Source organism: Uloborus diversus, chromosome 9 (assembly GCF_026930045.1).
Source record: "Uloborus diversus isolate 005 chromosome 9, Udiv.v.3.1, whole genome shotgun sequence".
NCBI lineage: Eukaryota > Metazoa > Arthropoda > Arachnida > Araneae > Uloboridae > Uloborus > Uloborus diversus.
Genome location: NC_072739.1, coordinates 150,447,354 through 150,474,883, shown reverse-complemented (window position 1 = coordinate 150,474,883; position 27,530 = coordinate 150,447,354). Strand labels below are relative to the sequence as shown.

The 27,530-nt window shown below is 36.9% G+C and overlaps 1 protein-coding gene across 1 annotated transcript in view; it reads left to right on the top strand.

Annotated features, from left to right (window-relative positions):
• Positions 1 to 218: 218 nt before the first annotated feature.
• The window catches only part of LOC129229254 (G1/S-specific cyclin-D2-like), a 45,743-nt gene continuing 18,431 nt past the window's right edge, over positions 219 to 27,530 (top strand). Inside the window, exons 1-3 of the mRNA XM_054863521.1 lie at positions 219 to 930; positions 8,237 to 8,452; positions 20,243 to 20,399. Of these exons, the coding sequence (XP_054719496.1) occupies positions 736 to 930; positions 8,237 to 8,452; positions 20,243 to 20,399 (568 nt within the window). The 5' untranslated portion in view covers positions 219 to 735. The remainder of the gene's footprint in view (positions 931 to 8,236; positions 8,453 to 20,242; positions 20,400 to 27,530) is intronic.

Here is a 27,530-nt window from a genome sequence, read left to right as displayed (position 1 = left end):
TAATTCCGTGCCTGAAAAAGGCGGTCAACTTAGACACGTGGTCAACTTACAAGGGTGGTCAACTTTACAGGTTTTACTAGTACAAGGAAAATAATACTAAACGATACAGTAATGTTTAATTTTAAATTTGCATGTTGCTTTGAAATTCGTATGTCATGCAAAATAAAACATACAAATAATAATAACACAAAACAAATGATGTTTAATTGAAAGGGTTTAGTTTTGGAGATTAGGTACGTGTTGTGCAACTGTGACATGTCAAAATCTTCAGCCAATCGCGCCAATTCTTTGTTCGGAGAGAACTCTCGTCATCATTCGAAAACACGAGTTTTGGGAACTTTGGCGAAAATACCAATAACGGCAACCTTTCCCTTCTTTTGCTGCTTTCCAGTGGTCGAAGCTGAAAAAGACTCATCACTCTTCTTTCGTACACATAACTAGCGGTTGCTGCAGGCCGCACATATCGCTGGCGACCGCTGCTGGTAGATGTACTGCTGGTTAGTTCATCTGCAAAAAAATTCGAATAGAATACACTAATTTTTTTAAAAAGATTCCCAATTTTACCATCACAATTTTTTCAAATACGCTTATCAATTGTTGTTGGAAGAGTGGTGCGCACTTGTTGAAAATGTCATTTTGTAATTATGATATAGTGTTTTGCTGAATATCTTCGTATCTCGATTGAAATTTTGTTAGTTCCGAAATCTAAAATGTGCCATTAGTTTCGAAATAAGCATGGATCTTTTGTGTTGTGAATCCCAAAATCTTACTAGAGCTTATGAAGACCCTGTGTTATTAGAAGACTCGAGAGTGTTTGAAAATTTATTAGTTCTTGAAGAACGGTATATGCTATCTTCATGTTATTTCAAATGTTTACAGACTGATTTAAAACCTTTTATGCGAACTGTTGTAGCAGAATGGATGCAAGAGGTAAATTATTACTTTTTATAGATTGTGATCTGTTACTTTCGATAAATGAGTGGACTTTTAAGTTTTGTTTATTAAGTCTTAAGTGTTGCATGATTTAGAACACTCTAAATCTTTTAGAGTGCTTAGTTAAAATTTTCAGTTCAAATTAACTTTTTGTTCTGAATAGTATTTACAACGAAACTTGGGGTTAATTATATGCAACAACTAATTTACTTTGAATGTGTCGATTTTCAAATACTAGTACGGCACTTTTCCAAAAAAGTTAAATTACATTTTAATGTGGAATTCTTTGTTTACTTTCTTATAAAATCGTGTTCTGGTTCTACGAGTATTTTATTTGTATAAATCACTTTACTAAAATGAGAATTTCAAGAACTCAAGTTTATTTTTTAGCTGAAATTTAAAATTTTTCTGTGAAGTTCTTATTTATTTAGGCATTCAAAAAATCAGTTTTACTGCAAGAAAATTCATTTTGAAAATTTGTAACTAGATTTCTTTATATTTCGTTTTATCGTAAATTTTTTGGCACACTATTCGCAATTCCAGTCAACTACATGAGGCGCTGCAATCCTTGGCTAATGGCGGTTGAAAGAGGTAAAAAAAACTAATGCTGTAACTTTTAACCTGCTAGTGAAAGACGGTAAATTTTCATCATGTTTTTGGTTTTTTTTCATTTCTAATCTTTTCAACCACTGCCACTGCTGCCTGAAGCCTATATTTTACCACAAAGGAAAGACATGGAACAGAATGTTTTACCTTTTTCGGTATTTGTTTAAATCACTGCAAAGTCAGGGCCTAATTATAGCACAGGCCAACTAGGCATGGGGCCCCATCTTCCTAAGAGGCCTCAAATTTCCTAAAGAATTATGCATACTAATAAAAAAATTATAATAACTTATTAATCGCGAAAAATTTCCTTAAAGGAGAATTTTTATTCATTCTGCTATTAGTAAATTTACCATGTCACAACTATGAGGAGCTCTGAAGGGATTCATAAATACACATGGTTACTGATTTACGTAATTCTGGGATAGACAAAGAGGTCCCAAAAATGAATTCCGACAAGGACCAAACCTGTAACCACGGTATCCCACTATACAGGGGGCCTCCAAATTATTGTGGGCCTAGGGCCTCATTTTAGTTAGTCGGGCTCTGCGCAAGGTGGCGAATTCAAGTTCTAAAGCTGCGATTTTTTAAAATCCATTTATGCAAAATATTAAAATCAAAACTCGGAATATACATATTTCTGAACTGCGTAAAAATATTGTAATGGAACAGTTGTAGCATTGAGCGTAATGAACTTAGTTGCTTAATAGCTTTGGAGCTTAATGTTATGTAGCTTTATAAAGATGTTCTTAGTGTTGACATTTCTAGTTACTTGAGATTTTTGTGTAATAGAGTAAATGAAGCTTTTTAAAGAGCAACACAAATGTTACAAAATTGATTTTTCAAATTCTGTCGAATTTTTACCTTTTTCCTCTGAATTTCTGATGAATTCTAATTATTTTTTGCATTAAATGTAAAAGTTAGTGTAAAGCAGTGTTCCTTAAATGTAATCTCTAATTCAAACATGTTTACCTTGAAATATATGATATACACAGGGGTTCCTACCTCCCCCCCATAAGAGCAAGGGCGCACCCCTCCTAAATACTGCAAAGGCCCCTATAAAGCAAGAGCCTCCCCCAAAAAAGTAAAAAATACACCCTCAAAACAACCCCCGTAAAAATTGCAATGCCCTAGTCTGCGCCATGACCCCCCCCCCCCTACCACCTTAGGTGGGCACCCCTGATATAAAAATATGGTAACTTCCATCTTTTTAAAACTCGAATAACGGTAAAACAGCCTAGAAAATCTTTTTTTTATGGTGAGTCATTATCGATATAAGCTTATTTACACTCTCTTTTTACATGATTAAATTGAAACTATTTAATTTTTTTTAATATCAAGAATGATTATTTGATAGCTTTTTTGCTTCGCATTTTATTAATCGGCCTTAACTTTCGTTTCCAAAGTTAAAATTTTTTTAGAAATTAGTTATTACAATTCTATTTTAATGTGGAGCATGCTAGATACTAAACATCACTTGTAAGAGTATTCTACTCTAGTAATAAGTTGCGAAATATTTGTTATAAGCTATTTGCAACTCCAGAGCTCGAATATGCTACCTTGCAGTGAATAACAGTACTAAAGAAAAAGGTAAAACATTCCATTTCATGTGTTTTCTTTGGGGGTAAATTACAGGCTTCAGACAATTTGTGATGTAATATAATTTCAGAAGAATAGAAAACAAAGCTTCCCACAAACACGATGAAAAATTACTGTCTTTCACTAAGCGTCAAAGCAAGTTACTAGTTACGGCATTTGTTTGCTTTACCTTTTTCATCCGCCATTAGACTGGTTGCAGCGCCCCCTATAGTTCATTGGAGTAGCGAATAAGTAAGTAGAACTGGAAATATCAATAAAAATGAAAAGTAACAAAATTAATTATTATAAAAATTGAAAGAAGTGATGCATAAAAAATCTTATAAAACATTCATGTTTTGTGCTACAGAATACAAATAAACTGACGATGATAAATCGCATCAGGTGTGGCAATTTATGTAGTTCGTTTTAAGAATTCCAAGTCGCCAGCAGACCGAATACATTCCGAAGACTTTCATTGCTTTTATTCCATTGTACTTTTGATGCTTGAAAATGTCAAAACTACTTAGTATAACATTTCGATTCAGAAATACATATTTTCACACGTCACAAGCCAACCTTTAACAATGAATTCAGTAAAATGTTCTTTAAAAGGATTGTCAACCTTGCTTCATTTTCTGTTATCGAATAAATAACACGGTTTAAAAAGCCGGGCAGTGTGCCAATCCCTTTAACCGTGACCGCTCCGCTGCCCCATCTTATGTCGGCTCTCGTTTATGAAGGTAAATCTTCGCAGAAAGGCAATTTTGAAGTTTTTCTCACAATTTTGATTTTGTCCTGTTTTTTGTTTCAATAAAGAAAAGCGAACCTTTCTCACGGAATCCTCGCAAATTATTCTTTTACTTAGAAGTAAGACTTCCGTCTTTTGTGTGTGATACGCTTCGTAACGTTTCGTTACAAATGAGAAAATTGAACCTGCATAATTCTTTTATTGATTTTTTTTTTTTTTTTGGATTGTTATTCGCAGGTTGCGTTCATCAATACTTCCCGTTTGACAAATTTTATCTTTAATTTCCACTCATCGTTCAAAATAGCGCTTCCCCCTCCCATCAATCCCTTTGGATTTCAACGAAAGTTCTAAAATAAAAGTTCGAACACATGTTAGAGAATTTCATGAAAGTATGTGATTCGTTACAGTTACAGAAACCTGCAACGATGTTGGCTTTATTTATTTATTTTCAGGAATGCTCGCAAAAATAAATTCTTTGTGGCGACTCATTTGTAATTACTGGGGACTTATCTATATTAAACAAAAAGCTAAAAAGAGTACCAGAAGTGAAAAACGAAAACTTTTCTGGCATAGTGCAACGATTATTAAATCGCGAAAGAATAAAAAATTTAAAAAACGCCTCCTTGAAACCTTTTCATAAATTCCCGATCTCAAATGCTGATTATTCTCACATGCAAGTGCGTAAATTTCATGTAAAAGACTTTTTCTTAGTCTAAGTCGCTAATTTTAAATATCAGACATCCGGAGATCGGATTTTTAACGACTTTAAACACTTTACTATTCGCAACTCCAATAAACTATAGTGGGCGCTGCAGCCACTGTCTAATGGCGGATGAAAAAGGTAAAACAAACACACGCGATAACTTATAACTTGCTTTGATGCTTTGTGAATGACAGTATTTTTTCATCGTGTTTGTGGGAAGCTTTCTTTTCTATTCTTCTGAAATTACACTACACCACAAACTATCTGAAGCCTGTAATTTACACCAAAAAAAAAAAAAAAAAAAAAGTGGAATGGAATGTTTTACCTTTTTCTTTAGTATTGTTAATCACCGCAAGGTAGCGTATTCGAGCTCTGGAGTTGCGAATTATTTTTGCATTATGTGCACAATTTCTCAAAATTAACAAAATATATATTTGTTTTGAGTTAAGTTTATTTACTTATTTTTAAATCGGATACAACTGTTTTTATAGTTATAATTTTGGTCTGCAATAAGATAAAAAGAAATCACCACGGCTCTTAGCCGAGATAATATATAGGCGGATCTTAGTGACTCCCAAAGCAAATATTCCTGTTAATTTCCATCGCTCAGTGCGGCTGACAGATTAATGTGAGAAAAATTCCATCGGTTCTTTAGTTCATCACCATATATCACGCTCTCTGAGATAATATGTAACCTTTTTATCTTCAATCAGGATTATGTTTTTCCCTTCAACAGTTGGCGACTTCTTAATCTGTTGGAACTCATGGTCTTTAAGATAATGCTATATATCAATTTTATTGAGATGCATTCATAAATCACAATGAATTTGATTCAAATTTTTAATTTATTTAAGAGTAAATGATTTGACAAGCACAAGCACAACGAAATTTTGAAAACGAAATTCATCAGTGTAGTTATTCTCCCTCCTGCAAGCAGTTTATGTTGATTTTTCGGAAGAGAAATTTGTTGTTTTATGTTTGTTAAACGTTAATTTTGATTGCGAGGGAGGGAATTCAAATTATTTCTTTGGGATTTATCTTAGAACAAATTTCACGACAGACCGTTTCAGTAGATCTCCAGCCAATTCAAAATGTTCTGAAGGCTAGAGAGTTAAAACTAAAAACGACCAATAATTGGCCGTTATTTTTACATCCCTTAAAAAACTAGGACTAACCACAAAGCTGAATTCCGCAAATATCAATCTTCAGATCGCAGAATTCCGCTTTTATGATTTTTCCGTTTTTATTAAAGTTCTGAAAAGAAAAATACAAGATTTTTAAGGAAAAAAAAAATCCATGCTTGTAAAAAAACAAGCAACTTGATTTCTCCCCTAATGCTTTATATTGTTTATAGTTAAAGGAATTATAAGTAAAAAAGAAAACCAATAGCAGATGTTTAGAGATACTGTGTAACAACGTAAGCCTACTTTTCACGTGCAAACGATAGAACGCGTGCTTTGTTTTCAGTGCGACAATTTTATGCATCCTGCCCTTTTTCGACTATATCAATGATTTTGAATTTCTTCACGAAGTGAATAAATTTAATCTTTTTTAAAATTTCTGGTTTTAGACACAAGGAAAAAAGAATCCTACTAATTACCGATATTCTACAATTTTCAATTTTTGATTCGCGGAATTCTGGAAAACGACTTTCAGCTTTTTTTGTTTTTGAGCAGTCATTTGTACAAATTAATAAAATAAGCATTTCCGCGCTAATTAGTGAAATTCCACAAGTTAGAAACTTCAGATTCGCGGAGTTCCGCAAAAAACTTCTTGTGTTTGAGCAGTCACACGTATAAATAATTGAAAAGAGCATAAGCGAGCATGTGAAAATAAAGAAAATGCTTCTATTTTTCTGCAGAACAAATTCGCTTGATTATATTTGGTGTTGATCTATATAAAGATTTCAAACTCAAGTGAATCGTTCGGGGACAGTGAGTCAGGTAACATCAAGACCGAAGTGTTCTGTTCCAAATGAAATGGAACGTATGGTCTTGAGTAAAAATATGACAACCTGTATACATGTACAATTAAAAGCATTTAAAAAGAGTTTAAAAACTCTGCAAGCAGCTGTTTCGGGGTTACAAAATCAAACCCTCTTTTGGTTACTTGAAAGTTGTCGAACTCGCTGTTCCATCGTTCTTTTTTATGCACTGAAGAAAGGGTTTGATTTTATAACCTCGAAATAGCTGTTTGCAGAGTTTTTCAATAAATGCTTTTATTTGTATACACGTTGTCATATTTTTACTTATTTCATTGTACAATGTTTTCGACTACTTCTTTTACGTATGGTCTTGAGCTTTGTGATAAGCATAATAAAATTCAGGATTGTTTGTGAATTCGAGATAAACTTTCTTAGTCAATTTCTAGTTAATCAATAATATACTTATTTACTATAACTGCACAGCAACGAGCTCTTCTAGCATGTTCCGCTTTTCAGCTCCTTGATCTGCTTCAGGGTATATGGGACAAAAATAAAATCACTTCGAGCTATGATTTATGTACAAAAGCTGCGATAATTATTATTGTGCTGTTCTTGAAAAGTAGTAAATTATCATAATTCTATCATAAAGACCCGTTAATTAACTGGCGTTTCAATGTGTTAAAAATTGCTTTTCTTACTAACTGGTATTGAACCTAAATTTACCATCCCAAACAATGTAATTGCAAAAGTAGAATAATTGCACGATTGCACCTCCTTGATTATTAGTAATCTAGTAACCAGCGGTACCCGCACGGCTTTGTCCCTAGTAGAAAATAGAAAGGTCATTTGGTTCGTCTGTATATTTACAAATAATGGATGATGAATTTCTCGCCAATATGGCTATGTTAATTTGCTCGCCCATGTTTATGGCAATTTGCTCGTTCATGTTTATGGCAATTTGCTCGTCCACGTTATGATAATTTACTGGTCCACGTTATGATAATTTACTGGTCCACGTTATGATAATTTACTCGTCCACGTTATGATAATTTACTCGTCCACGTTATGATAATTTACTCGTCCACTTTATGATAATTTACTCGTAAACGTTATGATAATTTACTCGTTCATCTTGTGATAATTTGCTCGGTAAAATGGGCTTAAAATTTGAATAGAAAAAGAACAAAATCGAATTTTCGAAAAATCGCTTCGAGGTGGTCACCCTTATAATACGAGCTAATTTTGTGCCAAATTTCATGAAAATCGGCCGAACTGTCTAGGCGCTATGCGCGTAACAGACATCCAGAGATCCAGACTTTCAGCTTGATTATTAGTAAAGATTAATTACAGCTCCTAAAATTATTGAATATATTTATCGTATTTAAAGATTTTTTGGTTCAATGGAAAAGCAATAAATGTTATTGAGATTTTTAAAAAACATTCTTAGTGTTTTTTTTTATACACTATACCTCGGCAATAGAAGTGACACAACTCAAAAAATTTGAGTTGATGAGTTATGGCATTGAAATAAAAAAACAACGTAATATCCGTAAACTAACGGATAAACCGGATGTAAAATATCGGGAATAATACTTATTATTTGGTTACGAAATGCAATACAAATTCATGAGATTTTTATTTGGCAATTTTTAGGCGATGATTTTTGTTGACTTGTGTCACTTTTCTGTTGCTGGCGTGCGTTGTTACTTTTTGCCGACAAAAATTTATTTTGTCTTTTTCTTTATAGGTTTGTGAAGAAGAACGGTGTCAAGATGAAGTGTTTCCATTAGCAGTAAATTGTTTGGACAGGTTTTTGTCTTTAGTTAGGGTAGATAAAAGTCATTTGCAACTTCTAGGGACTGTTTGCCTTTTTTTAGCATCAAAATTACGTCAAAGCAAACCTCTCACAGCGGAAAGGCTATGTCTGTATACAGACCATTCCATAACAGTTTCACAAATAATCGTAAGTAAATTTCTTTTAGTTCTCAGTAATTCAATATATGGATAAAAACTGCAGAATTTTGTCGGGAACGCCCCGAACTTAAAACTTTTGGAATTGCGGAAATCCTCAATTTGCCGAATGGAGCTCCAAATGTCGCCAGATGATGATACTTTTACAAATTTTTGGAATTGCGAAAATTCTCAATTTGCCGAATGGAGCACCAAATGTCGCCAGATGATGATACTGTTACCGAATAGTCAGACAAAATTTACCGAATAAGGACATTTTTTGGAAAGTCACACTGGCCTTCCATCGGGGTGCCCCTGAGTTTGGTGCCTGACGTTAAAACATTTTTTATAGACACGTGTATTTATCAAAAACTAGAAAGTCGCCAGTCAACTGGTTAAAATTGCTTTTACATTTTGATAGTTGAAATTGTAACCCTCCTAACTCCAGTGGATTAACCCTAAACTCCAATAGATAGCGTTTCGTTTCTTCATTCCCTTGAAATGGCACAGTCTTGCGAGTAAAACAGTTTATCTACCGGATCGTGTTCAGCCTTGTCACGATAAAGTTTTCCCTGCATGTAAAACATTACCAAAACATATTATCAAATTATCATGCCGTGGCGCGAGTTTCATTGTTGAAACACGCGGGTTACTTGATCATCGGCTATTATATATAAGAGGATACGCAGAGACAACTTTTGATGTTCTGCGATGTTTCAAACAGTCGGCGGAATTCGAAATTTTTAAAGAAAAAATCAGCAGCGCAGCAGGAAATTTTACTTGAGTCCACTATCACCCCACTCGGGGTTTCATCCCCTAACGTTCCCACTCCATCTCGCTGCCCCCTTGATGTCTGTATCATATTGCATTGCCGGTTATCCTTGCTAATATTTGTATTTACGTGGGAAATCGGAAAACACGGATAATCGAACAACTTCCATGTCAACCGTATATAAGATTAAAGATGAACGGAAATTCTCACCCGGGATTAAATCGGGTACGAAAACTCCTACCAGTATCTCTGATCCGTACTTGATGTACTAAAAGAAATGCGCCATTCGGCGACGCCAATCACGTATGTTGCTTGGAGAAGAACAAATGGTTGCCAAGCAGACGATGAGAGTATTATTAGCTCACTTTTTTTATTCCCAAAAAAATCCCCAAAAGTATCCCCACCCCCGCCCCAGTGGCAAATCGTCTGGCAACCTGGTTGTTTACTTCTGGTCTATTTTTTTCGTTTACGCGTATAGATGTTTTTACTTCCTTTTACAAAAAAGGTAATATTGTATTCGCGAAAAAATTTTCACTCAAAATTCGGCCTTAATTTCCATTTTGCTCACCCCCGAATTAATGTTGAGTTTTTTTTCAACCCGACCACACGCTAATAAGTGCCTAAGAACGTATAAACACCCGAAATATTCATTTTGACATTCCTCGAGTTAATTACAACGAGTTTTCTCGTGACGTACATATGTATGTATGTGCGTATGTATGTCGCATAACTCAAGAACGGTATGTCCTAGAAAGTTGAAATTTGGTACGTAGACTCCTAGTGGGGTCTAGTTGTGCACCTCCCCTTTCGATTGCATTCGGGTGTTTCTAAAGGGATCTTTTGCCCCTTTTTGGGGGGGAAATCATTGTTAATTTCGATGGATACTCAAGTGGTGTTATAATTTAGCGCACACTTGGCAACATATCGAAAGTCTTTTTGTCGCCAAATTGGCGATTTTTTAAACTTATTTATTTATTTATTTTTAATCTGGTTTCAATTTGGCCACTGGTGGTGATATTTAGAGAGTAAACTATTGAATCGCATTAAAATTGCCAATAATGGGAAAATGACATTAAATTGGAGTAAAAGGAACATCAGCTCGTTTTATTTATTTATTATTATTTTTTTTTTGTTCTACTGTGAAAGCACTTATTTAAACTAAAAATATCGGTCATTTCGCGTACTCAAAATTTCGTTTAAAATGTGAACTGAACCGGAAGTTGAAAAACCCGCAGCGAAAAAATATTTCGTGGGCTTAAAATTTTACGATTACGATGAGCTCGCGAAAATAAGTGCTTTTACAGTCACTTATTTAAATTTTTAAAAATGTCAAAATATTGTACGCCTCTCTTCTCTCCCCATCTTCCACTCATTGTTAGAAATGAGTATTCTATGAAATTGATCTCTTGTTCTTCCTGTTCTGGTACATGTCACTCTTCCAGGAATATCAATAACGCTCTAGACTGGCAATTCTGAGTAGTGACCACTGGCTACCATAGTCACAAAAATGCTAGCCTCTTTTGACTTTCGGTAGCCATATTTAAAAATGTATAGTTAGCACAAAAGTTGTCGTAGTCGTGAAAGTTTGCTCTGGATTACGTCACCTTCAGGGGCGAACTGGATCCCGCAAAAGGGCGCCAAAAAAAGTGTTAAAAAAAATAATTTGGATTTTTACATCTTGAATTCAAATTATGTTTTTCGCAATCACGAGTGTAGGGGGGGATATGTGTGTTTGTGTGTATGGGGTATGTGTATGTAGGCATGTGTGTTTGTGTCTGTGTGCAGGCATGAAAGTGTGGGTAGTTTTGTGTGTGTAGGTTTTTGTGTGTGTATATGTGTAAGTGTCTGTATGTATGTGTGTGTTTGTGTGTGTGTGTGTAGGACATGGATGCAACCTGGAGACGGCTTTCGCTACAGGAGCAGCATTGTGAGGAGCCCGCCTGTCCGCGCTGATGGTGCAGAGGGTGGCGGTGGGAAAAATCAAAGGACCTCAAAAACAGTCAAATGAAAGCAATAAGCAATCATGATTGCTCAAAAAAAGAGAAGTGAAGTCGCACAAGTTTGTTTGTTAGCGTAATTTAAAAAAAAAAAAAAGGAAATTGCGCTAAAAAAAAAAAGAAAAAATATTTTTTTAATGAAAAAAAGCTGTTTAGGCTTGAGGGCGTATCGGGCCGGCGGGCCTCCGTGCCCTGTCACCTTGCGCGGCTGATTACGTCGATGGATACCTGGATTACGTCGACTGATGATGCGCTGAACGTCTATTTTTAGTCACGTCGCACAGGGTTGCCAACTACTCCGCAAAAATGGAGAAGCTCCGCAAAAAAGTTCTTTTGTTCCGCATTTTCCGGCCGAGCGTTTTCAAGCATGACATGGTGTTTGAAGCTGTTTGATTTTTATGCTAGTGCTTAAAATGATTTGTAATGCGCAAAAACAAATTTGGATTAGTAACTTTAGTTTTTTTATAGAATTTCATGCAAAATACCGGGCTGCTCTGCGAAATTTCAAAACTCTCCTCAAAATCATCACATATGCTCCTCTAATTGTTTCTCCAAGGTTGGCAACCGTACGTCGAACCAGTGGCGAATCCAGGATTTTATTCTAGGGACGGCTGATATCATTAAAAAATTATGTCTCTTTCACATCACCAAAGTTCATTGATGCAAACGAAGGCATTTCTTTACACTTTTGGTTGTAATTTTTGTTTATCAAGAGGTGTTAATGAGTGAGGTGCTCTGAGTCACACTTGTAAGTGTCTAAAATTTAGTATTCATTGGTTTAAATGTCAGTGTATATTAAAAGAAAAAAAAAAGAAAAATATCATGCATTTTAGAGACCAAAGCAAATTGAAGGCACAAACTTTAATTTTCGTTAGTTATGCAAAAAAAAAAAAAAAAAAAAATAGCTCATCAAAGATGCAGGTAGTGTAAATTAAATATAAGAAAGAAAACCTGAAAAATTGTGAACTAACAAGTTTAAAAAAGTGAGAAACAATTAAAGAGAGAGAGGGGGGGAGGAAAAAACAAGTAGCAATGAGGCCTGCAATTTGTTTTCTCTCTTTCTTCTCTTAGAGATGAAATAAATAAATTTTTGGCGCGGGTAGGGCAAAATTTCCGAAGTTCTAAAGGAAAAGTTCGGAAAATTAACATCTCCGTTACTATAGCAAATTCGTGTATCAACCTGAGGGAAAACGAATAAAATGATAAATATAAGAAATTATATCTTTTTTATTAATATTATTTTACATTAAGAAAGAATATAGTTCTGGTCTGGGGGCGACTGCAGCCTCATAGCCGCCCCCCTGGACTCGCCACTGCGTCGCACCATTTGCGACCGCTAATCTAGAGCTTTAAATATCTCAAGGAGTGTTTTTGAACCTTGAAAAGAAAAAAATCCTAGACGTTTCTATGAATGTAATTATTTCCTTCCTTTCATTCAGAAATCTTTCTTCGGGGTAGAAAAAAAAAATCAAACAGAAGATTTTTCACTACTTGCTCCCCACCCCCCTTTTTTCCCATTATAATATAAAGTTACATTGTTGCATTATGTTATGTTGTGTGTCATTTGCCTAATATGTCGATCGTAATGCCTCTCGCTCGCAGTTAGATGGCAAAGGAAATTGCAAGTGGTAATCGAGTCGTCACGAGAACGAGCAACGGGACTCGTTCGAGGTGGGGGAGGGGGAGAACCAGGATTTCTTGATAGTAGACTTCCTGTGGGAAACGGTCTGCTTCGCTGCATCGGTGGTCTTGTCAACTTTTGCGTCATGGGAATCTCACTTTGTCCTTGCCGATCGGGGGATCAGGCATAAAATGAAGTTGCAGGTTTTGGAGCCTCGGGAAAACGAAAGTGAATGCGAACCTGCTGCCGAGTTTCGGAAACGAAATGAAGACAATGTTTTGAAATGTAAGTGGCTGCCTGTTCTGTGCACTTTGTAGAGAAAGAGGTGTTCAGTATGCACTACCGCAGCCAAAAATATCTTCTGTAGGGGGATTTTTGATCAAAAATTTCTAGAGGGGAGTTTTGATCAAAAATATGGTTTTTTGAACAGAAATATCTTATGAAGGGGATTTTTTGATCAAAACAGCCCTTTCATATGCATAAACTACTGTATTACAATTTGCATTTATGTTAAAACCAATGCCTCTGAGGGGTGTTTTCACCCCTAAAACACCGCCCCCCCCTCTCGCTGCGCCACAGTCAGTATGTAGAAATTCAATTTACAAGGCCTACTAGTAGGTCGCCTTGAGAGGGCGCAGCTCGGAATCGGAGCAGGGGCGTGCACAGAAATTTTGGGGCCCGTCACAAATGAATTTTACGGGCCCACCTCCATATTATTTATCCCTCTACGACTCGAGATATATTTCACCAATCTCGGGTCCCCTTCAGGCTCGGGCTCGGGACAACGTGTGTCCCTTCTCTCCCCCCCCCCCCGTGCACGCTACTGAATCGGAGTAGTATAAATTTGACAAGATTAATAGGAGGGCGTCTGGGCTCTCTGCGGCCCTGTTGATTTGGTCGATTCGAAAAAGTCGGATGCCCTTTTCGATCTGTTTTCCATATTTACCCTTTCGTTGAGATGCTCGATGGCCTTTTTGTGAATTCGGAAAACCATCATCTCTGACTCAATTCTATAGAGGAAAAAAAAAAAAAATAATAAATGCCGAACAAAAATTTGAAGTGAAAAAAAAAAAAAAACTATGTACGAAACTTTTATTTGTATTTGTAAAACTTAGTTCTGTTGAAGATAGTTTATTTAATTATAAAAAATTTAACTTGTATTCATGAAAATAACCACTGAAAGTATTTTGAAAATCATTATGGCGTACAAATGCGCCTAGTTCTGGAGAAAAGGGACAATCCGATCATTTTGCCTTTAAATCTTAAATGCATATAATATTTTTAGAAAATTCTTGTTGAATACAGGTCCATGCATTCCTAATATAGTTTGAATTGTGATGTAGTATTATGCAAGTTGAGGATGAAAAACAAAAAGTCCTCTTTTCGGGGGGGACCCACGTAGGTAAATTCATATTCACTTCGCCCCTAACCTAAGGCTGTTGAATTTTGAATTTTTCACCTCTACTAGAATGTAATTTATTCAGGAAACGTAATGCCGCAGTTTTTTTTTTAAATATTAACTATTGTTTGAATTGTTCACGACTGTTTATGTGTCGAATTTCCTTATAAAAATTTATTCATATTACTTCTCGCAATAAACGGCTGAAACGTCTATCAGTTTAGTAAAATTTCTTAGAATTCAGCTGGTAGGTATCAGAAGTGCCTACCCCTCTAACAGCAAGGGCGCACCCTCTAAAATCGCGTAGAGTCGTAGAGTCCCCGCCCAAAAAGTAAAAAATACCTCTCAAAATAATCCCTCTAAAACAACTGGCGTATTCCCCCCCCCCCAGACGGGCATCCATGTAAATATAATAGTTTGCGTTTATCAATAAACTTGTGAGCCTTTACATAACGAATGCAAGATTACGTCAGTTTATCGCTTTGTATATGTAACATGAGATCGAACTTGCATACAAATTCTTTCAAATCCTACTTCAATTTAAATAAACTTAAGCCGTGGGAACAGATGTATCGGTGTCGAGGTGAAATTTCAAACATCTATTCTACGCAATAAAGCAGCTAAAATTGCTGATGCTACAAGCACACAGTAGCTAGCGAAGTATCATTGGAACTTTCCATACTGCGTTTCTGGGGATCTTGTTACATATCTTTCAGTGTGTCATAATTTGTTCCAAACTCAGCGATTATATTCCAGTTTTCCTTCTATTTTTTAATCAGTGCTAAATGATGGAACAAAAAAAGAACGCGCTTGAGTCCTAGAGAATCGGAAACCTTAAGCATTCTCACAATGATAACACTCATCGGTCAAAACAGACTTCAATATCTGCGTTATGTTTCTTCTCCGAACCGACTGACCACCAATATTATAATCTTATCGTTCTAAATTGTTTTAATCTCGCAAATTCAGCGCATACACAGAAAACTGTGTGTTGCAATTGGAAAACGATATCTTTATTAAAGCAACTCTTTTAAAAGGAGCATTTTATGGTTCTTTTTCTAAGCTTCATTTTGTTAAGAGGAGAAGGGGGCGGGACATGACATGAAATTGAATTTTTGTTTCATATCTTTTAATCAAGGCTGAAATTGGACTGATTTTGGTGGTGGGAAGGAACTCCTTGAACCTCCCCCCCCCCTTGTAAAATTGCGAAATAAGCGGCTTGCGATTCGCAGTCTCTGAATTTGAGAATCGGGCTGTCTGGGATTTTGCATGTAGTTCTACCTTAGCCCTGTCTTAAGGGCTGTAACTTACTCTTGAGGTGTTTCCGACGAGAATAGTGCTTTGTGTTACAACGTTTGTACCTCAGGCAGTGCCGACGAGTGACTATGTCAGCCTAATCGAAAACTAGGGGCTCGACTCGGAATCAGAGTAGTATAAGTCTTGGGTGGAAGAGGGACAACTTGGCTCTCGGCGGCCCTGGCCTCAGGCCTTGGCCACCAGATTAAAATGGTTATTATGATGTCATGTTATGGGGCATTCCACGGTATTTTTGACATTTATGTAGAGTCCGTAACGTGACCTTTTTTGCCATAACTTTTTAATTTACTGTTTGATTAGCATATTATATTATTTTATTTTGATCTTTTCCTACCAACACACCAGCTCAAATTAAAATAATTTGCAAATCAAACGGTAAATTAAAATTTTATGGCAAAAAAAGGTCACGTTACGGACTCTACATAATGTCAAAAATACCGTGGAATGCCCCTTATGCAATGTAAGATCATGTTTTAACCTGACCTTCTTTCACCCTTAATTTATTCTGTTTCACCATGCCTCCTAAAAGAGCAGGCAATTTTCTGAGCTAAGAACAGGCAGCAAACTGAAGAGTAAAAGTCCTCAATATTTGGGAAAACTGTAGCTTCTAATTCATGTTTATTTCTTTCTGCGGCATTTTAAAGGAACTCCTCTCTTCCTTTTCAAGGTGAGGCTTGTTTTTCCGTTTTATTCAAACATCGAGTCACTTAACGTCCTAATAGACTACAGTGCAGATAGCAATACGAAGAAGTATGGTAAAATATTACTTATTTTTGCGATAAAGCTGGTTGCGGTAAAAAGAGCATCTGAAGGTTAGTTTATCTATATTTATGTGTCTGCCCTCAGCATCCGACTTGTTAATCGGTGTATTAACTGTGGCTATGAAATTTACGATAAGTGGAGTGGGACGTTGCCCCTGGGTGTCTTGTCAGACTCCTTTCTGGTTTTTGGCAATCGAAGGAAAAACAAAAAACTTTCGCCATTTAATCCCGTCGATGAGAGTTGAAGCACTTGTGCATAAGAAAGACTGTCTTCTGCGAAACTGATAGTGTTTGAATTTGAAGCAGGATAAACCTGTTAACGAAGAGTCTGACCTTTCAGAGAAATGGAGGTCAAGGTCCGATACTGGGCTCTTTGTTGATGCTGATGTGTGAGCGAGGAAGGGCGGACAGCCTGCATTCCTTCCGTGAATTGGAATTTTTTTAAAAGAAAAGTGCCTTCCAAACCCTTTTGTAATATGCTTATTGTGGTGTTGATATTTATTTTAGAGATCACCTCGTGGGTGTTTTTGTCACCTGAAATTACTGAGAGCTTTTGTCGAGCACAAGTTGTCCTCCCTAAGGATATACAGACAAAGGTGTTTGCAAGAGGGATACCCCCTGCTGGAGCTGTCGAGGAGCTGAGCTCCTTGTCAAGTTGGGTTGCTGATCTCCCCTCCCTATAAAACTTATATGAAGCTCAAACTGCTTTGATTCTAAGCCGGGGCCCTAGTTCCCGACGAAACTAGCATGGCCCCTCGTCGGTGAATTAAAGAAAGTCATCAACAACATGCACAACAGGGCTTAATTTACATGGAAGTTCTGGTCCCAGACTTCTCAATTTTATGGGAATTTTCTCATAATCGGCCAAATTCAGGCTATTTATTTATTAAAATTAGTTCTCAAGACCAAAGAGCTCCCTCAGTTCTTTTGAAACCCTGTATACAGTGTGCGTAATTTTATGATTATTGAAAAGGACAATGAATGTACAAATTCGTTGAAGTCCTTAAAAATCGACCATTGTCATACTCTGGATTAGTGGGAGGGGAGAGATGATTCGATTTATAAACTTCATTAACGTTGATCGTATGCAAGTGTTTTCGTGCCTTCGAGGGTAAGGTCATAGACAGACTGCGCCATAAAAATGTTATAGGGAGTTTTAAGGGGTCCTATGCTCTTTTCATTTGTGAGGGTGGGGGTTTTCCGTAGCATTTGAGTGGATAATGTACGTTGTGCGTCATCACTTTTTTGGCTGGGGGGATTTCTATTTGTGCCCCCCCGCTAACGAATCTAAGGTGTCACCGTAAACATTTTCGTGCAGCTAAGCATACTTTCAGCAGGTTTTTGCATTGGGGGGGGAATTTTTACGCAAAGCCCGAAGTCCTTTCCCCATATCAAAGATCAACCCCAGATCAATAGTTTCAGTGTCACTTGTTAAATGCATTCATTACTAATGCATCCTTCTGTGTACCGTGAATGCATGAAGCAGGTGTCATTTCGTTTCAATAGAGATGCATAACTTGTTGCGTTTGTGGACTAACTTTATGGTGAAAAAATGAACGAGGCGATGTGAAAAAAAAAGAAAAAAAAGTAGTAAGCTCTCTTGTATCTATGAGCATGTTGTCAATTCTCCTGGGTGAGGGAGAAAACCCCTCATGCTGGTGGGGGAAAGTGTACCCTCCAGGAAAAAAACTTGAACTGGGCGTTTTTCCCATAGGAAGCAGCTAAATTGGGAAAAATGTAGGCTTAGGTTCCCTCCTCCCCCTCCTGCCTAGTGGAACTTCAGCCCAGCCTGGGAACCTGTTGCGCTCTCCCCTACTCAATGCCGAGAAGGGTGGTCTTTTCCGAGAATCAAGAGAAAGCTTCCCTTCAACCCCTAGATTTGTTGGTTGGGCTTGTTTTTATCGTAGTGCTCAACTGCATAGATTGGGTGTCTTATCTCGTTACAGAATGCTAGAATGCTGGCAAAAGCTAGTGATAAAGCCTTGCGTTGGAATTGTGTTACAAGTAATCTGTATGCGATATCATAAAATGAGATATATTAATTTGATGAATGTAAGGTTTTTTGTGTATCAAATTGAAATTTCCATTCATTGGCTATTTTATTTTTAATGTCTTATCGGTTTTCGTACATTTGATCCAAGAATAAATACATGTAAGCTTTCATTGAATTCTTTTCAATAAGTGAAAGTACATGCATATCGTCGCCTCAGAGCAACAGTAAGACATCTAATCCCAGGAAGATATCTTATGTTGCTCTGAGGCGACGATATGTACTTTGTACTAGTGATGGTAGTCAGTACGAATGTTGGACACAAAAGATAAAGTTGAGACAATGACAGGGCCGACGAGAGGGGGGAGGAATCGAAATTTCAGAAGTGTAATTTTGGAAAGTTTTAGGGGTGGAGGGAGACCCTGTAACCAAACTGACAAGAACCCGTCTTGGCTCGCGGCGGCCTTGGACTAAAGAGAAACCAGTAAATGGGACTTTCTGTCCTGCTTGTCTGAAAAACGGGACTATCCATGGATATTACCGGATCTTTTGTCTGTCGGATCTTAATTATCAAGTTATGTATCGGAGAATTGACTTTTCCAGAAATAAAATGTGCAGTGCAAAATGCTTCTAAAATGTCTCAGAAAACTCTCAGTGCAGCTTATAAAAATAGTGAATTTGTTGCCGGAAAAGACCAAAAGTGGAAAATGTCGACTTTCAATCTGGAAATATTCAACCTTTCGCCGATATCTTTGGAATGTGAATGTTGATATTCACCAGCGAATGTCGATTTTTACCACATTTCAGAATTTTACAGTAACCAACCGCTAAATATTTTATTTCTTAATTTTTTCCTTTCTAATGAAATTCAATGAATAACTCTTGAAAAGGGGGGGGGGGACGCAAAGGGATAGGTCACACTACCTCCATAGCGTTTTTTCTATTTTCCTTCTTGCAAGCAGCCCCCCCCCCTCTCTCTTCAAGGGATAAAAAACAGAAAAAAGCTCCCAGACTGCCACATGCTTTTTTTTATTACCTGCCTGAAGAGTTCTACTTTTTCCACAATCTTTTCTTTCGAGTGCCTTGTGCGGAGCATGAAACTACTATAGTATAGCAGTAAGCCAACTCCAGTACTATTGGATATTTTTTAAGTTCGTTTTTTTGGGTTCCTCCTCGTGAAAGGAATGCGCTGGATGGTGTGCCTTTCCTGAAATAGAGGAGTGTTCGTACCTTTGTGGGAACTCGATCAGGTGGAATGCAGGTGGATTTTTACGTGTTTAGTGGGTTACTTTTTTTTCTTCAGTTCTGAGTGAAGTATTTTTAGTGCAATTAGTACAACAGTTGACAAAGGCCTTCAAGCGGATAGAATGCGTTTTATTATTATTATTATTATTATTATTATTTTTTTTTTTTTGTGAGGGGCGTTGGAAGTGGGAATATATTTGTCCTGTCAGCTGGGAAAATCTTGATTTTGTCTTGCAATGTTCTATTATTACTTTAAAAACCTTTCTCGACTCTTTGAGAGGGTACATCAGCGCGTTAAAAGTTGTTGATTACTGTTTACTTCTCTGCACAAAAGAATTTATTTATTTCTTATTGCAGTAATATTTTCAATTTATTAATTATTTTTAAAGGTAAATATATTTGAAATACCAACTTCTTTTTATTGCTTATGAAATCAATTTGTTCAGTCTATAGCCTAATAGGTGCCTTATTCCTGATAGATTTAGTGCATTTTTATTGAAACTCAAGCAGTTTAAGAAATTTTTTCAACCTCAAAACAGTAGATTCGTGTGGGGGGGGGGGGGGGAATCACTCTTCAGAATGAACCCTTCCCCCCAAAGGGTAATCTTTATCCGCCAGATTATAGATTTGAAGAAAATAAATCATTTTTATGTGTCAGCTTCAGCTATCAACTTAAAATCGTGTGTTTTCTTTCTTTGCAGAGCTGGGAACTATTAGTCCTAAACACACTAAAATGGGACCTGTCTGCCATCACACCTTTCGACTTCGTAGACCACATTCTGAGGAGGTTGCCAATCGTCCGAGGGGTTGATCTCGTCAAGAGGCATACGCACACGTTCATAGGACTTTGCACGACAGGTAAGGAGACTTACCAGAAATTAATTTTATGATTAAGATTAATTATGATGCTTCGTATGGGGGAAATTGTGGACAAATAAATGATTAATGTTGAATGTTTGTTGATAATTTAAAATGTCTTTTGAGTTTCCTGGTGTCAGTTTGTAGGAGCTTGGAAATAAATCCAGGGTGTCCGCGCCTGGAAAGTCATGGATTTCAACCGTGATCAAATTTGGTTATGGAAAATCATGGTTTTCAACAAAAAATGCTCAAAAATCTTGGAAATTGTCTTAATCGTGGATTTTGCTTTCTTGAATACTTACTTATAACGTTTTACAGATTAAATGTAAAATTTAAACATTTTAGCTGTTTTTTACGCGTTAGCCGCGATTCTATTTTTGGTTAGTTACATTTTGCTTCAATTTGAATTTTTGTAAACGTAGTACAAAGCATAGCTCAGACAGTTGCAATTTTGTTTTCACAAAACATTTGGATTATTCTTGTTAAACTGTATGTTTTTTCTGACAATTTATCTCGTGAATCATGGAAAGTTATGAGCAGAAGTCATGGAAAATAATGGATTTAAAAATTCTAAATGTAACAGATACCTTATATATCGTCTGAAGTTGTAAGTTAATTTAAATTAAGCTTTCGCCAGATGATGCTAATGTTTAATCTTATGTTATTTTATAAATACATATTGGCTACAAATAATTTTTTTAGAACACGAATATAAATGAATGAACCTAAAAAGTTGTTTAGAGTTGCAAAATCTTTTTATCGTATTCATTTGAATAAAATTGTGATTATCATTCCTGAATTATAATTTTAATTATCCTTTGCACAAGTCCCAATTCGCGAGGCTTTAATTTTCGTGATTTTCCAGAGGCCATTGCAATCGTAAAATATTTTTTTTCCGTTCGTAATGTTAAAAATTCGGGAAATTTTCAGCTCGCAAAGTCACTGATGTCTTCATTTTCGCGAAAATAAGTGCTTTTAGTGTATAATTTACAAGTTTGGGTGAGAAAGCATTGCTTTCCCAAACACAATTTCCTCACAAAGGAATGTTTTTTTTCCTCTTTAATTTTGGCTTGTGATCCGTATCCCCCTCATCACACCATTCCATCTTCATCCTGGTTTTCTATTGACAAACACACCCTCTCTAATCCCTCAGCATCGCACTTTCAGATTTCGCTCCCTAGTTGTCAAATTATTCCTCGCGGAAGCATGCAACGAGGGCGGCACTTCTTAGGAACTTTCTCAATGAAGTAGACACGCACCGCCGGCCTGTCTGCCAGTCACCAAATTACAAACTTCTCTCTGCATCCGGCTGCGGAATCCCCCCCCCACCCCACCATCTCTCTCGGCTTTCTCCTTCTCCATTTATTTCTTATTTTCTTTTTCATCGTGGTACATATATATTTTTTATTTTTTTCCTCTTTCGCCCGCCCTCAGCGATTCTCACGATCTTTGAGCGGATCACATTCTTGGCCCATCGGTGGGCGTGCTCCCAATGGTCGGAATCGCACTCCACCTGAGGCTGTGATTGGTCGGAGTTATTGTTTCTAGGGGTGCGGTCAAGCAGGGTTTATTAATGGGAGTGTGTTTTTCTGGATGTTCTGTTCGGAATTTAACACGCTGTCATATCCTGTTAAGAGCATATTAATAATATTGTCGGTCCTCGTACAGTCCCCATCCGCGTTAAAACGAGCGCTAAGTGGCATGATTTGATGGGGTATGAATGACTCTGTTGACATGCATGTTTTAATCATGCATATATACAGCGAAGCCCGTAGGCTGTGTTTTGTTTAACAGTTTATGCGATGCTTTTCCGAAAAACGACAAAATAAAATCTTCTTTTTTGGATAGTTGATTACTTACAGGATTATTCTGACAGCTGTCTGCAAGAAACTTAAAATAAACAAAATCCTACTTTAACTCGCCTGCCGCACAAACAACAGAGGAGCGCGATTGCTTTTTTTTTCCTCAGCCATTTGGATAGTACATCTCTCTCTCAGACGGATACAGTTTATAATTTCAACGATAGGTGTGGTGTTTCAAACTGATGTGATTTTTAATTTCAGTAATCTTCAAAAAGCCTCATTAGAAACTAGCGTTTGAAAAAGGCAAAAATGAAAGTTTTTTTTTATCATTTAGTCTTCCTAAACTGTGTGCTTTCGCAAACACCCAAAAACAACGTTTGCGGGAGGGGGGGGGGGATAACAGTTAGATGCGAAAATATTTATCTTCAAAGAGATCTACAAATAATAAAAAAGTAAATTCATGAATTGCATTCGTCACGCCTCAATGGATCACGTGACTGCCGTGATTCGCTAGCTGAATCTCAAAGACAGTAGAATGTGAAATGTCAAGTTGCGTCAAAGCAAAATTATCTGTATTGATGGCCTAGAAAAAAAAGTCCGAAGGGTTGAGTCCGATGAACTTTATGAACCATGGGATTCGAGCTATTAACTAAATAATGTAAATTTTAAAGCATTTAATGATTAAACTTTTTTTTTTCTTTTTAACCCCCGACACACAAAGGAAGGGGTTTATAAGTTTGACGTATCTGTTCATCTGTGTGTCTGTCTGTGGCACTCTAACGCCCAAACGGATGGACCGATTTTGAAAAAAAAAAAAAAAAATAAATGTTTGAAAGGAGAGTTGATCGAGAGTGTTCTTAGCTAAATTGCATTTTTGGATGACATTAACTAACGAAGGTATTAATTAAAAACCTGTAAAAGGTTTTACGCGATTTGTGTAGTGAAAACATAGTTAAAATTAAAAAAAAAAGTTAACCCAAAATAAAGAGATTTTTTTTTTCGCGTCTGATAAAATGTGTTTGGAACTTCCATGTTTCATAGAATTCGAATTATAACGTTTTTTTTAAAGGGGATTTTAATAATGGCTAAGCCTTTATTCACGAGATTGATAACCGAAATCATTGTTGGCCGACAAGGAAATAAAACGCAATGATTTAAAATTTTTATCTGTTGCCAGTTTCTACTTAATAGCAAATAAAATACTTGACATTGATTTTTAATAATGTAAGGCTTTTAAAAGGATTTTCAATTTTCCCTCTTGATTCTACAGTTGCGACTTAGTCGGGGGTTTTTAAAATTTTTTAATTTTATCGTTGCTTGTAATTAGACAATAATGATGCTGTATTTCGAGAAAGTCTTGCTAAATTGTGAACTCGGATTTCTACTTCAACCGAAATCCGTTCATCCTCAGCGGAGGCTCGGAATTCTGCTTGATCTTCGCGTAATGCTCGCACCCAAGTTTTTCACGGAAGATGTAACAAGTTTGTTTGCTCTCTCGAAATACCATCCAAGATAGAGGTAGCCCCTTGGTGGGGGAGGAGGGGGGAAACAGAAAAAAGTCTTTTTAAACTATCAGGTAAAGAATCGCCGCCTTATCAGCTGCTGAAGCATTTGAACCTTCTCTAGTGCCAGTGACACCGCAAAAAAATTGATAAGGGGTGTGTTTGTTGTTACTTTAATTTTGCTGTCTGGAAAGTGTATGGTAGGAATTTCTCACACATATACACTTCCACAACAACTTTTATGTGCTGTGTAGCATAGATTTTGTGTTAAAAACTATGCAGACCAAACATAAACTGTTTATTGTTTTGTTTTTCCTCGCTCCTATTTCATAAGAATATGTCAAAAAAAGTGGCAAAACAGCTGCCTGAAAAACGCCTAACTTTTATCCTAAAAACAGGGAAATTGTAAATTTTCGATACAGGTAGGTTCGAGATAATTTGAACTGAATACCAATAATATCTTATTGGTGAGGTATACATTCATTTATCCGGACCCAGATAATCCGGAATTCACTTAATCCGGACAGACATTTAGATGTACTTTCTGCGTAAACAAAAGGCGAGTTAGCGCAACAATCTATTTTTGTATGCTGTATTTGTGCTTTAGCAATGTAGTTTTGTAATTTCTTCTCATGCAGTTTTATAATAAGTAGTTGGATTAAGTACCTTTGCTCAATTTATAGGTTATTTTGTTTAATGTGTACTTCATTAATTCGGACTACTTGGATTCCCTATTAGTCCGGATTAAAGACATTTAACTGTCAGGGACGCCCCGAACTTAAATTTTATGGATGGCGGAAATTCTTCATTTGCCGAATGGAGTTTCAAATTTCCCGAATAATGAGAAATTTCGCCAAATGATGGCAATTTTGCCGAATTTTCGTCAGGTCACCGTGACTTCCCATTCTGTATGAAGTACCCTGTTAATCTGTACTTGAGTCGTTTTTGACTCTCGAAGTAATAGCGACTCTTTCGTGTACTCGAGTTTTTAAGCGCGTTGTCTTTTTAACGGAATGGAAAGTCAGGACACAAGTTGCTCCGCGAGCGACCGTCGCTGTGAAGATTTCGAGCACACCACGTGACAAGATGCTTTATGGCTCTCTTTAACGAGCTTAATGGTTACGCTTTAATGTTTATTTTTTATCGCCGCGCTTCATAAAGATACAAAAATTGATACAATGTTTCAAAATGTATTTACTAAGTAAGAACTCCTGTTACTTTTTTCAGAGAAGTTAGTTTCAAATTAATTGAACGCTCTACCACAGCCCGAGTTTTCTCCTGGGGGAGGGTCATAACAGCATTTATGTGTCAATATATTTCTTTAGTAGGAATGGCATCATAGCTTAGAGGGACCGGGGGGGGGGGGGGTATGCTTCTTTTCGAACTTATTTTTTCAACATTTTTGACCCTTTCCCCCTTTGTCGCAAAGTTACACTTCGCCTTACCTCCTCCTCCTCCTTGTCACGTGTCACGCCGGGCCATATACATACGGCCCAATGGCCGTAGGTTAGTCACCACTGAGTTGTGGACTAAAAATATACTCATCAGTACCAAATTTTCTTTAACTCATCACAATACCTTTCTGTATCTCGAGAGATAAAAAAAGCAAACATCCAAGTGTTGAGCGAACTGTTGTAGCAGTTTAGGGAAAAATGAACAAAATAATGGAATTCATTTCCTCATTGCTGAGTTTACCAACAACGGGAAATCCCTTTCAAGCAGCTTGATACTCAGTCAGCATCTCGAAGTGGAGGGAGGGGGGGGGGGTGCAAGCCCTGCGCAAGCGGTTCAATGCACTCCCCCTCCTGTTCCTCCTCAGATTTTGATAGCCGCCGACTGTCTGGCTTCCCAGTTCCGCCCACGTCCACGGCCTGTACACTTGCAAATATCCCCGTCACTTCCTTAATTTCTTTCGCATTTTCAGCATCTTCTACATCTGCGGGCTGAATAGACATCCTCTATGTGCCTGCACTGTGTGTGGAATGGATACGATTCTGTGATCGCACTGGTTTCCCCCTCTGCCAACTCCTGCACGATTTCCAACTTTCGCATGCGGATTTCACGAAAGTTTTAATTTTAGCATTCAAAAATATATTTTCTCTAGCCCGTCAATAGCCCAAAAGCAACACCAGGGGTGCTTCGAACTTACATTTTTGGGTGGGTGGAAATTCTCCATTGCCGAACGGAACTCCAAATATTGCCTAATGATGATAATTTTGTCGAATGGAAAGTCAAATTTCGGCAAATGATCATAATTTTACCGAATGGAATTCCAAATTTCTCCGAATGATGACAATTTGGCAGAATTGTCATAGAAAATTTGACAAATAAGGAAATATTTGGGAGGTCACAGTGACCTCCCACTCACTGTGATGAATACTTTCTTTTATTTATTGGCGCTTTATCTAGCGTTGGCATCAGGTCTGTAAGCCTCCCCCCCGCTCAATCAAAAAAAAAAAAAAAAAAAAAAATCTGGAAATGATTTCGATTCCCAATCAGAGCGATGCTGTACGATTGAAGTGGAAGTGATTGTTTTATGTGCTTGTTATTGACGCATGAAAGGCCGCGTTTCATTCCGCTAAAAGAAAGCATCTTTCAATTCATTCACATTTTTTATCGAGAAATAAATATTGATAAATGAAGGATGCGTCATCTGTTTTATATCCAAACTTCAAACGTCTGGTAGCCGTTTTTCACCGTAAGTACAGAAAGCCTTTTTCTTTCATGTATGCTCGCGTGGTGCCACGTGGCTGTCTGCTTACTTTGAAGGGATTTGTTTTACTGCCCCCCCTCTCCCCCCCCCCCCCCCGCCTTGTGCCTGCGGGAGAGTTGCTGTCTTGATCTGTTCTTGCGAATGAAAATGAATAACCTCTGGACAAAGGGTTTCCCTCCATCGCCACCTAGCACCGAAGGTTTTGTGTTCTACTAAAGCCCTGAATGTCGACAGATTCTGAGGCTCGTATTTGTGATACATATTTTTAATTGGTAATTGAATTCAATGACGAAGAAAAAAAAAAGAAATGTTTTGAATTTTTTTTTTTTTTACAAAACCGTACCAGGGGCGCACTGGGACCAAATCGTGCTGTTACAGCTTTCCGGCATTTTTCTGTGATCCGGAACGCCGTTCCGGAAAGAGTAACTATTTCAAGTATTACTGATTTTTTTTGTTCTGTGGGAAAATCCTAATTTCTCTACAAAAAAAAATTAAGTTGACATTTCAAATCATGAATGCTGCCTAAAATGGACATTTTTTTATTTTTAATCCAAACCATAGTATGATTCTCGACTTTCAAAACGAATAACGTTATTTTAAAAGTCCAGAATTACAGAACAGCGAAAGAAGGGGTGTTGTATTTGTTTAATTATTGAATTCGTTTGGTTTTTAACATTATTTCTTATTACGTTCCGATAAGAACAAAATTAGCTCTGCTTCACTGACCGCATCTCTCTCCTCTTTTTCCCCGATTTTAATGACGGATTTTTTCACGTTTCTGTTGCATTTATAATTTGTTTTTGTTGCTAAAAAAATTATAAAAAAAAAGTGAATAGTTCACTTTGTTTTCTTTCTTTCGACTTCGATATTCCATTTTTACCCCTTCTTTATTGCGCAATCATTTTGTAGTTCATTCAGTAAAAACATGATTACGGAAGTGTCCGTTTATGAGATGATTAAATTTTCCATCTGCAATTTATTTTGCTTCGATAATATCCGCTACACTGAATGAAAGTTCTTTTGTACTTGTGATTTCTCGCTTGGCCGAGTGCGTTCCTTCATTTTCCCACCCACAGTACATCAACGCCATCTGTTGGATTTAAAAAACAATGTT